The sequence below is a fragment of the Odontesthes bonariensis genome, chromosome 16 (assembly GCF_027942865.1).
Source record: "Odontesthes bonariensis isolate fOdoBon6 chromosome 16, fOdoBon6.hap1, whole genome shotgun sequence".
NCBI lineage: Eukaryota > Metazoa > Chordata > Actinopteri > Atheriniformes > Atherinopsidae > Odontesthes > Odontesthes bonariensis.
This window is the reverse complement of record NC_134521.1, coordinates 21,448,249-21,462,217: the sequence shown is the minus strand read 5'-3', so window position 1 is coordinate 21,462,217 and position 13,969 is coordinate 21,448,249. Positions and strand designations below refer to the sequence as shown.

The 13,969-nt window shown below is 40.4% G+C and overlaps 1 protein-coding gene across 1 annotated transcript in view; it reads right to left on the bottom strand.

Moving 5' to 3' along the window:
• Positions 1-3,881: 3,881 nt before the first annotated feature.
• Positions 3,882-13,969, bottom strand: part of grk6 (G protein-coupled receptor kinase 6) — a 76,295-nt gene continuing 66,207 nt past the window's right edge. The window contains exons 12-16 of the mRNA XM_075486575.1: positions 13,498-13,706; positions 12,919-13,056; positions 11,560-11,697; positions 8,765-8,899; positions 3,882-7,311 (exon numbers count right to left, since the gene is read on the bottom strand). Of these exons, the coding sequence (XP_075342690.1) occupies positions 7,261-7,311; positions 8,765-8,899; positions 11,560-11,697; positions 12,919-13,056; positions 13,498-13,706 (671 nt within the window). The 3' untranslated portion in view covers positions 3,882-7,260. The remainder of the gene's footprint in view (positions 7,312-8,764; positions 8,900-11,559; positions 11,698-12,918; positions 13,057-13,497; positions 13,707-13,969) is intronic.

Sequence of the window (13,969 nt, the reverse complement as noted above, 5' to 3'; positions counted from 1 at the left end):
GTGAATTCAGAATTAGCTCAATTAATTCTGGAACGATTGTGCCATCATCCCGGATCATTTGAACAGGTGTGAACGATGTCATCCGAACCTTGGTGAGACTTGATTCACCCACTTCCAAACGTAACCGGTGTGGTAAGATTCAAATATGTGTCGGTGTAGATTCTCACATCCAGGTCACGGTGATCCCAACAGCTGGAATAAGGGCAGCTGGGCCTCTTCTTCTGGTTTCTTGAAGACGTTTCACCTCTCATCTGAAATCCTTCTTCAGTTCTAAACTATATCGGCTTATAGGTCGTAGAGGGGCCGTTCACACTTGGCAGGTCGTTACGGTCACGTGTCACGTGTCACTGAGCTACCTGACTGTTCAGTGAGTTTTTTACCTGTTTGAAAGACCCTATTTTGGTCACAGGGTCCAACGGTTTGAATGGTGGAAGGTGATTTCTGAGACAGTTTCACATAGATGGCTTCTTTGACTCCTCTCTCAGCATCTTTCTTTTCTGTCCAGAATGTGAACATCTCTGTCCTCAAAGTGTCATTTCTCCCTAAAATGGAGGTGAACCACTGAGTCTGGACATGAAGAGCTGGCTCCCCAGTGTTGTGCCACACTTAGTCATCACTTAAAGCGGAACTCCGGGGCATTTGAAGCTCATTTCCATTGCTAGAGGTTGTCAAATACTGATAGTAGGACACAGACAGGTGCAAATCGGCGCTCCCTGTGTGGAGATAGCGCTGTTTGCGCAGCCTGTCATGCGAGGCTAATACGTGGTGGCTAAGGGGCAAGAGCTAAACCTTCCACGTAAAACAATAACTTGCACACTGCAGAAACGTCACACCACTTTATAAACCATCTGACAATAAAGTCACAAGCCTTACCATCAAAACCATATGCATGGTTCTCACATTACTGGCATGGGGACGTTACAAAACAACTTTATAAATAGCATGTAACTCACCGGTTAGTTGTACGCTCGCGCAAGCCCAAAAGAGTCAATGGACGATAATACCATATACAAAACAATTATCTTCTCTAGAAAAACTGCGCTCAAGTATTTAAAACATTACAACAATATTACTGGGCATGTATTGTTGTAATGTTTTAAATACTTGAACGCAGTTTTTCTAGAGAAGATAATTGTTTTGTATATGGGATTATCGTCCATTGACTCTTTTGGGCTTTCACATGCGCGAGCGTACAACTAACCGGTGAGTTACATGCTGTTTATAAAGTTGTTTTGTAACGTCCCCATGCCAGTAATGTAAGAACCATGCATATGGTTTTGATGGTAAGTCTTGTGACTTTATTGTCGGATGGTTTATAAAGTGGTGTGACGTTTCTGCAGTGTGCAAGTTGTTGTTTTACGTGGAAGGTTTAGCGCTTGCCCCTAGCCACCACGTATTTGGTTAGCATGACAGGCTGCGCAAACAGCGCAATCGCCGCACAGGGAGCGCCGATTTGCACCTCTCTGTGTCCTACTATCAGTATTTGACAACCTCTAGCAATGGAAATGCGCTTCAAATGCCCCGGAGTTCCCCTTTAAACGATCCACACATTGGCCAGGTGGTTCAGTCAGTGAGGTTACATGGCACTGAGAGGATCGGATAATTGGCGAAATTACAATAAGAATGAGTTGAACAAGGGTAATTATCCTTGGATATATGGCGGTGAATGAATCGAATCAGAGGCACAAAGCATGTCATGAAGAGCAAGATGAAGGTTGCTGCTTATTGCACAAACACGATGCACAACGGCGTATTCTCCATCGCGTTGTTTGCTTCTTTCTGACGGCGACAACAATTGTAATATCATCTCTTCTGACTTCCGGTTCACGACCCCAGGAAAAAATCTTGAGCATGCGCAGAACGCAAAGTCTAATTCACCATGTGCTTCACCGTCTGCAAACACGTTTAATACGACTTTCAACCGAGTTATCTCGGGGTCTTAATCCGATCGTGAGTAACCCGATCCGATCCAATTTCTTGTCAGATTAAGGTGTCTACATGCACTTAATAACTCAATCTTATTGTAATTTAGCCAATTATCCGATCCTTTCAGTGCCATGTAACCCCACTGAGTGACACACGTGACCGTAATGACCTCCCAAGTGTGAACTCTAAGACTCATGAGCCAATACTCCCCACCAACTACAACAGAAGACTTTCAGGTTAGAGGGTGTCACAACGGTGGTGTGTGTGGTGACGTGGTGGTGAAGGAAGGACCAGGATGCAGATATTCCAAAAGCTAACTTGATTTATTTAAAATAAAGCTGTAACCAAAAGCGCAGCTGAGCCAGACCACAAAAAACCCTAAAACTATGAGGAAAAAAAAAAACTTGACAAAACAAAACCTGAGTATGACAGCATGGGTGACTTTAGCATCAATGACAGTGAGGATCTGGTCATGGGTATGAGAAAACCTAGAGACTAAATACTCAGGAGGGTGATTGATGAGTGAGTGCAGCTGAGGGGTGAAACACAGGTGATGTGAGTTAAGCTGATGGCAGGGCAAGAGTGGCTGAAGAAAACATGGCAAAACTAAATTAGACAGAAACCTAAACCATGACCAAAAAATATAAATCGTGAAACGTCTTCAAGAATCAGGAAGAAGTCTAGTTGCTCTTATAAAAACAGACAGCAGTGGAGTATTTATTTCAGGTTTATCTACCATTAAATGTAGGAGATTTGGTTGCTCATTACAGCTTGGTGCAGGAATCAGAACCACCGTTTGCTCGTAGCACATCTTCATTCGTGTGAACCAACACAGAACCTTCTGGTATGAGTTTGACTCCTTTATGTGTTTCCAAATTATTATTTTTTTTACATCTCTGCTGTGTTTGAAATTAAAAGACTGCCTCCCCTGTAATTTAATTAAGCACTTAGAACTTAGAAGTTGTGTCAACAATGTACAGGTCTAAACGCCAACCAATCAGGTTGGGACCTGACGGCTCTTCTTAAAGGTGAGATGTGACGCAGGGTCCAGTCAAATAGCCAAAAAAAAACCTATCCTATCGTCTTTTCCTAAGCTCCTTTCCTTGACCTCATAGAAAATGTCACGGGGTTAAAGTAAGGCGGTCGGAAAATCCTTCAGGACTCAGTCAGGAAAATACAACCACACTCATACTATGTTGTGATGTGGGTGTTCAATAAATATTCAACAAAAGTGCTTTAGATACTTCATCTATTGCAATGTTACCACATTGTTAGATGAAAACAATATAATATGTATTATATGAGAAATAATATAGAATATCATCATTTGTAACTGAAAAGGGACAGAAAAATATAAAAGTACGACATAATGTTGTTACAGGCTGCTCACACACATCCTCCTGTCATCATATTTATCCAAATTAATCACAGTTAATGTGATTTAACTAATTAAATCTCATTAAGCTATTACCTCTGAGACTGTCAAAGCTCCTTCTTGTCAGTCACTAATAACAGAGAGGAGTGAGTTGGCATCATATATTTTCCTCGTACAGTGTCTTGTCTAAATGTGTATGCTATGCTTAAATGGACAACAAGAATCTTTGGAGAGCACCGGAAAACATTTTCTTTATGTGCTATTGTTATAGGTAAAACGTCAGGCTGTGGACTCGTTGTGTTTTCATGTGTTTTCCAGTCTGTTCAAACATCCACAACTCAGTCCCAGAAACAGATCACTTTCAAAAGAGACTAAAATAAATGGATATCTTCGGCAAATGTTGCCAGAATGGGATCGGGATAAAAGAAATCCACTCATTCTTGAGTCCACGGTTTTTACAAACAAATTAACGACAGAGACTCACTGAGTCTGGGCCACATCTTATTTTTCGTTTCTAGTTTCTGTTTCACATATTTAAGTCATCAGAAGAAGAAAACACAGGAGCCATTTTTACATTCAGAGGTATTTCATTTTAATAGCTTAGAATCAGAGGCCATATTTGAGGAAACAGCTGTTCCAGCAGAGGCATTTCACTGCAGCGGCTAACAGACCAGCTTCATTCTAAGGATTTCACCTGAAGGCTTCAGTTACTCTTGTTGTCGTTTCGGTTTGAGACACTAATCATGTGACATGATCAGGCGGAAGCGGGAGGACTGATCTTTGGACTCTCTTCATCAAGTGTGCGACTGCAGGGTCAAATCATTAGCCCTCATGCTTATGAAGAAAGTAAAAGTTGAATTTTTTACAGAAACCCTAAGAGGATTTTCTGATCTTGTTTAGTAGCGTTCTGATCAGATATCGGCTGGTTTAAGTGTGAATCGGGAATGTTCTGTGACGTATGGAAATCTGACGTTTGTGGGACTCTCGTACATTACTAAAGAAGGCACAGACCCCTTTTTAAAAAAAGATTTTGACCAGCATACACAGCTCTGGCTGTGTTTCCTGTGTCTCCATTTATACATTTTGCACATGTCAAACGTCATATATTCATCACATTGGATTAAACCCAGCTGCACAGATTTTTGTCACCAGTAATGAAAAAACCCTCATTAAGAGCGCTATATTTAAGATGAAGATTTATCTGGTTGACCTGTTAAATCTAATGGGTATATTGGTAAAAAATTTACATGCATTTTTGTTCAACTTTTGCCTTTCGTTACATTACGAAATACAGTTTGACACATTTCTTTAACCTTTTGATTTTTTCTTTTCTTTTGGGAATTAAAACAACGGGAATCTGGGTCTTTTTGTCCACTAATGGTTGGGTGTCACTTCATGGTGAGAGTACCCAGATTTGAAAAAGCTATGGCGAAATGTAGGATTTCTTTTAGCATTACACAGATAAACTGAGTGGCAGAGATAGTTAAGGTAGGTTTACTTCACCTTGTTGATAAGATACAGAACAGAAAATGAACTGTACCAAATGTTAGAGCAGGACATTAAAACGGTTGTGTTTTCATCCTGTTGGTGAGATACGTTCATGGATCCCTGGAAATCGTGTCATCCAACTCGTCTGTGGGAATAAATTAACCAATCTATCAGTTCTTATCCAGCTCCATTATTCCGTTTCAGTCTGATGCGACTTTACATGCGCAGCTCTTTTAATCAGCGTACCAGCAGGAAATGTGGCTGCCGTTTACGCTGTGAGACGACTGACAGCAAACCTCTAAGTTCACTCACTCAGCACCACGTTGGTGCAATAAATGAACAGAAAAACTGTTTGTATTTAAATATCAACCCTTGAGTAAGTTAAGCTGTGATGAATAGCCTACTGGAGGAATGAGTTTTTATCGACCATGATTATGTAAAACTTGTCACGCCCATGGGATTTTCCCCATGTTTTTAGTTATGTTTTATCACGTTTTAGGTTATGTTTTGGTTCTTGGGTTCATGTTTTGCCATTTGCTTTTCCCCTCACTTCACATACCAGCTCATTAGTTTCACTCACATCACCTGTTCATTGTCCCCAGCTGCACTCATTCACAATCACCCAGTTTCCTATTTAGTTTCCAGGCTCCCCTGTCCTTTTGTCAGATCTTTGCCTGATTTTCACCCCTCATGCCACGACCTCACGTTAAAGTTAAGTGTTTTTTTCCATGCCATGCTTAGTTGTTTGTTTTATTTTTGTCATCGTCATGTTCATGTTTTGATTTCACAGTTTAAGTTTTTGTCATCCGGCTCAGCCGTGCCTTTTGTTCTGTCTCAGTTAATAATAAACCCAGTTTGCTTCTTACATCCTCTGAGTCCGCATCCGTGTCCTACCCACCACCCAGTCCTGACAAAACTGACAACATACCCTTTAAGTGAGAATCATTGCTGCTTGACAAGTTAATTCAACATCTCGTTAAATAGGGGGAACGTTTTGCTTAAAAATTCATCCAGGATCAGTCAGTTTTTCTCCTGTAAAGCAGCCCCCATAAGTGCAAAAACACCGTATTACAGCTTTTAATATCAAGATCAACCTTGTTTTTGAGGACATTCGATATGTACGAGTACCAATAATTAGCAGTGCATTTTTTTATCTGTGTTTTAATTAATATTTTGATTTATTCTTTTTTTCATCATTTATCATTCAAAACTTCAACCAGAGCTCTGAAACAGCACAATCGGTGGCTAATGGGCACAGCTGTGGTTCACACCAACTGACGGGAAACATCCAATCACATTCATGCAGGCGTGCGTTCACATCTTAGGCCACCCGGTTTAGCTGTGCAGCTACGGGACGTTAACATCTGAGATCATTTACGCCCGCTTTGGCTTTTTTAGTCGCCCATACGGTTTGATAAACAGCGTGAGGAGTTTCCAACACTAAAGAAATAAGAGTCTTTACTTGGGTTTAAACTGAGTAGTTCCTCCAAGAACCATCCTCCAACTACACATTTTCTGTTAATAAATCTGATCAAGTCTTTTACTTTGTCTGTTTTCGATACCAAATTTGAGTTTTTCGGTCAACCTGATTCAAAAATAAATTCAGATATGGACGAGTCTGATTGTTGATTTATGTAAAATACATTTTTTTTGTTTTGTTCTTTCGGAGTTTAAGCACTACTGTTGACTGTGGACCAATAACATTCCTACTGAAGCCACTAGGCACTACATCAGAGGTGATGAAAACGATTCAGTTACGAGTCGTTTCTGTCACGTCTCAAAACCGGCATCGTTTCGACAAGTGCAACTGAAGCAGCACTGACACCAAGGAGTCGATTGTCTCGAGAGATCCATCAGAATTATAAAAAATAAGAGTGATTTTTTTTTTTTTTTTTTTTTAAATCTGCAGAAGCAGACTTTAGGGTTCTGACATGAAAGATTCAAAACCATAATGTCGAAACAAACAGAGTAGAAAAAGCAGAGAGGTCACAGCAGAGTGAAGGGCAGATGAAGGCGGGAAGTGGTCACAGTTCATGGGCTGAGAGTCACTGGTTTCCCTGGACAAAGTGGTAAAAATGAGATCAAGGAATGTTCAGTCCTCCCTTAGTAACCACTGCCACGGTGCCCTCAAGCAAGGCACTTTAACAGCAGGCGCTTGTTCCAGTGGAGCTGCTCAACAGCAGCTCTCAGTTCAGTGTGTAAGTGGACGAAAGTAAAGCTTTCCCTGGATAAAAAAACAATCAACTAAAACCAAAGCAGTTTTAAAAAAGGGGAAGGGGAAAAAAAAAAGAAGGATTTTCTGTTCGTCTACGTTCTGAAATGCATCGACAACAGATATTTCACACTTTTAAATAACATTAAACATTATGGCTATGCTGAAAATATACATTCTGACATTTAGAGATAGTACTACCTTAAAATACAAATGTGCAAAAGTTGTAAACAAAAGATATCGTGTGTGCGTGAGCGTGTCACAGCCTGGTGGGCTCCTCGTCGCTGTCGCTGCAGTTACCACAGCAGTCCTGCAGGGGGAAGCACAGAGCACACAGTCAAGAGAGAAGAAATCATCTCGTATTCTCGCCTCAGAGTGTCCGTCTGGACCTTTTTGCCCTTTTTAACCACAAAAGAGCCAGAGAATGTCCTGTGAGTAGGTGCTCTTTGGATGTGTTTGTTCTGCCCTCCTGGATTCTAGTGCGTTATGTTGTACACAGCTGGTTTAACTTTTCACAGAGTGACACCTTTCAAGACCAAATCACTCAGCACATGAATCACTAACCCGTCATATGATCGCAGTTCCTGCTGCCTGCGCTGTTCTGTGGATGGACAGATGACAGCTGAAGCATTTTATACGGAAGTGATTCTGATTCTGGACCAACTAAATACTTTTATAGAGGCTTCATCAGCTGTTGGAAGCTGCGGCTCGCCATGGCCTCAGCAGCTGAACATTTTCCAGGAGAGTCTGAGATCTGTTGGCTACACAAGCGGCAGATTTTGTACTGGAAAATTTGCGTATTTATAGCAGCAGGGTTGAGGTAGATTAGAAACTGAGTTATAACTGTTTGAATAATTTATGAATGGAACAAAAACTCCTAACTTCCTAATTATCATCAGGGAAAGGTGCATCTCCATTTGCAGAGCTGTCGTGATGAATCGAGGTTTCGCTCATTACTAAAGCAAATCTGAAGCAATCTTTTGAAAAAAAAAAGTGATAAAACAAATGTGAATCAGATGTTTTCATTGACCGATGAAGGTAATAAACGAGTCTGCATAGCATCTATGGCTATGACAGACTGAAACACACCTGAGTTTGTCCCAAACATAATGTCGGGAGCTGTAGATGCTACATTGCTAGTGGTTACAATTCAGTAGAAGAAGTGGTTGTCCTAACAGGTAACCAACCTTGAGGAGGAAAATGATAACTGTGGTGGACATCAACAAAACAAAAATAGCTCTTCCTCTGGAATTACTTTCATCTCTGGGAATATCTAGGATATTATATCATATCTATTAATGTGAGTTTGTTTGCTGGAAACATTTACATTTAGTGCAGTTTTATCCAAAGATTCTTATAAATGAGAAATGTGCATTAAGTTTTCTTTTAAATAGGCTAAAACTACAGCAAGAGGGTATTCGTGGAAGTTTTGTGAATTCAATTTCTTTGAAATGCCCTGCAGTGGAAATGTGGCTACTGAAACCTAATATCAAAGACATTGCTGCTCTCATATTATTGTAACAATAAATCAAATGCACGCCCTTCATTATTATCATGTCTGAGCTTCAGAGCTGTGAAACAGATGTCTGTTGGCAGAAAGATGTCTCCAGAGGATCTCAGACCAATATTTCTGAAACATGATATGCAAGAGGGTGCCAGCCAAAAGCAATGGGGACCGTTAGATTAAAGTCAAACAATGCCAAGTGCTCTGGAGTTCGATACGTTTTAAAGCTGACAGATATGATCATACGATTAAAGCTGACCTGTCTGCCGAAGAGCCGCTGCAGCAGCCCCTGTTTGGGTGGAGGAGACGGCTGCCCTCTCCAGTCCAGGTCAGGAGGAACCGCACCGTCCTGGTAGAAAACGTTCAGCTCATCAAAACACTCCGTCTCAATCATCTGCAACAGGAAAGACAAAACCTGAAAGCATCTGCAAATACTGAATTACATCTTAAACCTCATTTTCACCACAATTGTCCAGACTAAATAGTGATTATTTGTTTTAGAACAGGTTTGGTCTCATTTTCAAAGTAATATGTATACAATGAACAAATTTTTATGTATTTTTAAATGTATTCATCATTTCAACCACATGAACTTTGAAGTGTATTTTGCTCTTGGATCCCTGAATTTCAACTTTAGGGATTAAACAAAGTACAGGGAAGTATTTTAATCCTGAAAATTGTCTTTATTTACACCTTTCTGTCTCAAACATCTCACGTTTAATCTCCACCACAGCCGGTCAAATCTGTTCATATGCACTGTTGGAATAGATCTTACACGACACAACATTCCTGAGTTTTTCCATGAGGGGACAGAGACGACAACAAAGCAATGACTCTGAAATAAAATGTTACTGTCTGTTCTGAGAAATAAAGTATCACAGTTTCCAAAGAACAAATAAAACAGCCGCAGATGAGCACAACCCCGCAGGAAGGTGGCACATTGCCGATTTGTGTAATCGCAGCTAAAGTCCTACTTTTTACTGTAGAGTCGCTGCTTGTCTTTGTACTTTAGCACAGATGCATACAGAGATTTGTTTTATCCAGCCGGCACTTCAGACAGCACACATGCCTAAATATCAGCCCTGAAATAATCTTTTTGGTTCCTCAGAAAATGTCTGTGGAGTTGAAGGTAAATTTATGTCTCATTCATGAAACCATCACTACTTCTTCTGTTTTGTTTTTTGCACATTTGTGCATTGCATATAAAGTAGGGCTAGGCAACGATTAAAATTTTTAATCTAATTAATCACATGACTTCCCTGATTAATCGAATTTGTACGCAAAATCCAAAAATGTATTCAAAAGTAGTGTATAGCTTTTAACATTTAGTTTTATTTTAAATGTACTGCCATATGAATGAAAGTGCCATAACATTTATTGTGCAAACACACTTTTAACATCACCATTTTTATGTAGTTTTTATGCAGAAGCCTCGCTCCACTGTCTGTTTCGTTGAATGACTTGCTGGTATCAGTTGTGTGTTTTGCCTTTAAGTGATATTTTAGACTGGAACTACTACGGTGAGAAGACAATTCAACTTGTAAATGCAGGAGTTTTTTAAAATTTATTTTGAAGTACGTGCTTTTATGTTGAAACAAGTAAAACAGGAAGTAGCAACGGTTAGCTCCGTGAGCTTCACACCGAGAACGAGGAGCACCTGTAGCTGTGATGTTACCTGCTAATTTATCTTTATTTTATTACTCCATGCTTCGTGGTGTTTGCTGTAACTGTGTGAATGTGATGCATTCAACAGACTTTTACAATAATAAAACCTGCGTTAATGCGCGATAAAAATATTTATCGGCGTTGAATCATTAACAAGTTAACGCGATAATAACGAGTTAACTCGCCCAGCCCTAATATAAAGCTTTTGCTTCTCTCCTCTGTTTCCCTGCCGCTCCCTTCTTTCCCACACTGTCAAACGTTTGACTTTAATTCTGACATCACTGCTGTGGTGTAATGGTCTTCCTGCTTCCATTTCTTCCCTTGATCATTTTGGGAAATTTGAGATCACTGGTGGATAAAATGGACGAGCCTAGAGCTTGGAAGAAGGTATTATTTTTTTCACCGAGAAGTGGCTGCAGGAATAACTCTAACAGGTTTCTGCTCAGCTTTAAGACTATACGGACAGACAGAAACAGCAGATAGAGTGGTAACAGTAAAGGAGGAGGATTACAGAGCTTGTTAACAACAGATGGTGTAATCCTGGATATGTCACTTCTGTCCATGTTGTCTACTGAGAGAGTTCACCTGTGTTACCTGCTGACGCTGTGTGTGATATCATCAGCTAAGTTGTTGCTAAGCTACAAAAACAACACCCCACTGAAGATTTCTACCACACCTTCCTCTCTGCTACACTTTAACTTTCTACATGTTTGCCAGCTGATTTAAATTGTATCTGTCTGTAACAACAGCATATCATTAATAATATTTATTACTGCAGCAATACAGTATAATAGAGTCTTATTTATTATTATTGTTGCAAAATTTTGAGCTAGCACTGGGTAATAAATAAAAAAAATTGGGGTTTAACTGATAGGTCGTACTATACTGATCTACAGGCATTAAAAAAAAATTTATGGACGGAAAATAAAACTTGATTGATTTTAGTGTGTTCAAACATTTTTCACTTCGTCATAGTGACTGGTGGAAAAAGAAAAGTTTCGAGCATGTCAACAGGGACCGTGATCAAGCATTTACTCCATCTGGTTCTTGAGTAGCTCTTCATTTACTTTGATTATGTTGTTTAAAGTTTAGGATGACGTTTTCCAGACAGTCATTGTGTTTTTAAGGGTCAGCAGAGTGAATGCTGTGTTTTTTACCCCATTTATATGGCTCAGTACTCTTATAATTCAGCACAAAACAAAATTCAAGTATGTAAACAAGATTTTCTTTTATGCTCTTGATAGAATAATTATGATGGACAAAACAGGGTTGGATTGAGAAGCAGTAAACGGAAAACCAAAATCTGTTCAATTATCCTCCCATCTCTGCTGGCTGACGTTAACCCTGAAGCTGCAGTTGTACATCGTTCGAGGACAGCGCAGCTCTCACCTCGTTCTGCCATGGAATGGAGACGCTGCCTGTGGACACTTTGCTGTAGAAAGACTCGTCTTTCGGCTCCAGCTCCACACCTTTCACTGTGGAGAACTGCTCGATGTCCAGCACGTCTTTGCAGTAGATGGCCTGAGGCTGCAGCACAAACACACAACCCACTGCTTCAGCACATTTACACTGCAGCTGCACTGACTTTATGATAAAACCACAACAGAAGAAGTAAGACTTTAAATAGCTTGAAGATGAGCACTTTAGTCACGAGTCTGACCAGAACTGTGCAAACGTTTTCTGAAGCCTGTGTGAGTCAGATGTAAGTGCAAAAGGGGGAAAATCCCAAACTGAAACTCCTTCTGTCGCTGCGGAGCATGAAGCCTGCTGGAGTACGACTACAGTGCTCGCTGTGGGAGAATCCTTCCTGTTCGACACAGTGCTGGTTAAGTTTGCATATTAATCATGTCTGAGCCTCAGTGACATTCTCATTAATTAAATCAATTAACTCCACTTCCTGTACAGGAAAGAACAGTAGATTAGCAGGTCTCTATTTTAAGGAGAAGTGCCAAAGAAGTCATTAGTTATGTTATCACACATTTTTACATTTGCTCTCAGTGATATTAGTTACACCAGTGCAGTCAGGGACTTTCCTTACAAAACCAGAAAAAATAGAGTCATTTGTGAAAATATAAAATAAAAGACAAATTACTTGTTCATTTACTTTGATTTCTAGCCCAAGATCAATGTTTTAATTCATCAACATGCATCCTTACTGCTGCATTTCAGACTTGCAACACATCCAAGAAAAAAGTCTGGGGCTGGAAAATTTAGGCCTGGAAACAAGGTTTAAAAACACGATAAAGAAGTTATTTCAAACAGGTGAATTTTGGTCCAAAAACAGCCTCCATGAAAGGCTGAGTCTTCGAGGAGCAGAGATAGACAGAGGATCTACAGTGTGAAGTGTTTAAAAACAATTTTCTTCAAAGAAAGATTGGAAGAGACACATATAACCTGTGTTATACAGTATCTTTTATACAGTGTTACATCAGTAACTGAAATATTTTTTGTTGCACCAGAAGAATAAACTGCTTTTCTCCAGAGGAACCTCTTTGTAGACTTGGTTTGGACTTGAAATAAAAGTAGCCTCTGTTTGCTGTGCAGTCAAAGGATTTGGGGTTAATAAAACTATGTGACATAACAATGACACATCAGAAGGTTTAATTTGCATAATTAATGAGGTAACAGCTGCAGACACTCTCTCAGTTTGGATCCTGCTGCTGTATGATGCAGCACCTGTTTAATAAAGTCGAGTTAATTTGCTCAGAGTGAGACAGCTTCTGCTGCACAAATCAGCTGTGGACTTACATCGGGGATGAAGGGCGCCTCCAGCATGCCGGCCTCCAGCCGTTTGAAGTTGATGGAACGGAAGATGGGATGTCTTTTGACCTCAGAAGCTCCATCCCCCTGGCAGCCTAGCCTCTCTGCGGGATCTTTGGCCAGCATCTGAACGGTTAAAACAAGATGTAAACGAGAAAGTGTCAAAATAAAGCTAAAATCTGCAATGACATGCAAACGGTAGGGTCGGGGTTAGGTTGAGTTTTACTGAACGCTGTGTCAGAGAATTGCCAAAACCTCTAAAAGTTAATGATAATCCTTTTTAAATTACAAATAACCCCTCAATTTTTTTTGGGGGGGCGGGGTTGTTGAAGGAGTTGATGGTGCTATGATGCAGTCCTGTTGGATGATAAAAGCAGCTACTGGATGACAACACTCTCGAATAATTAGATAATTGTGGGATTTGAAGGACCTGATGTAGCCAGATGGATGGAGACAGATGAGAAAGAAGCATCAACTTTAACATTAGGCAGAATATCAGCAGATGGGAGCTATATTGAAGTGATAATCAGTCTTGTGGATTTGGCATCTCATCCGGCGTCCACCCACCATTTTACAGAGGGACTTGGCGTCCTCGGAGAACTTGCTGGAATATTCCTCCTCCACCTCCCTCACCAGTCGCTCCACCTCCTCCCTCTTGATCTTCTTCTTCCTCTGCTGGAACGGCGACTGGCCCTCGATCATCTCGTACAGCAGGCAGCCCAGAGCCCACCAGTCGGGGCTGAAGGTGTAGCGTTCGTTTTTCACCACCTCCGGAGCTGGAGGACAGGATGGAGGTGACGGGGTGAGTTCTAAAATGACTCAGACACCGATGCTTAAATATTTTGACTACGGTATATTGACTCGGTCAACATCGCAATGAAAATAAACTCTTGTTATTACTCAAGCTTTCATCTTCAAGCAGCATTTTAATGCTGTAGTTGATTCAATTTGATTTGTACTTGGAAAGCCACTAAGGATCAGGAAACATCTGAGGTGATGAAGAATAAAGGAACGTGATCAAAATGATTTTTTGTGTCAA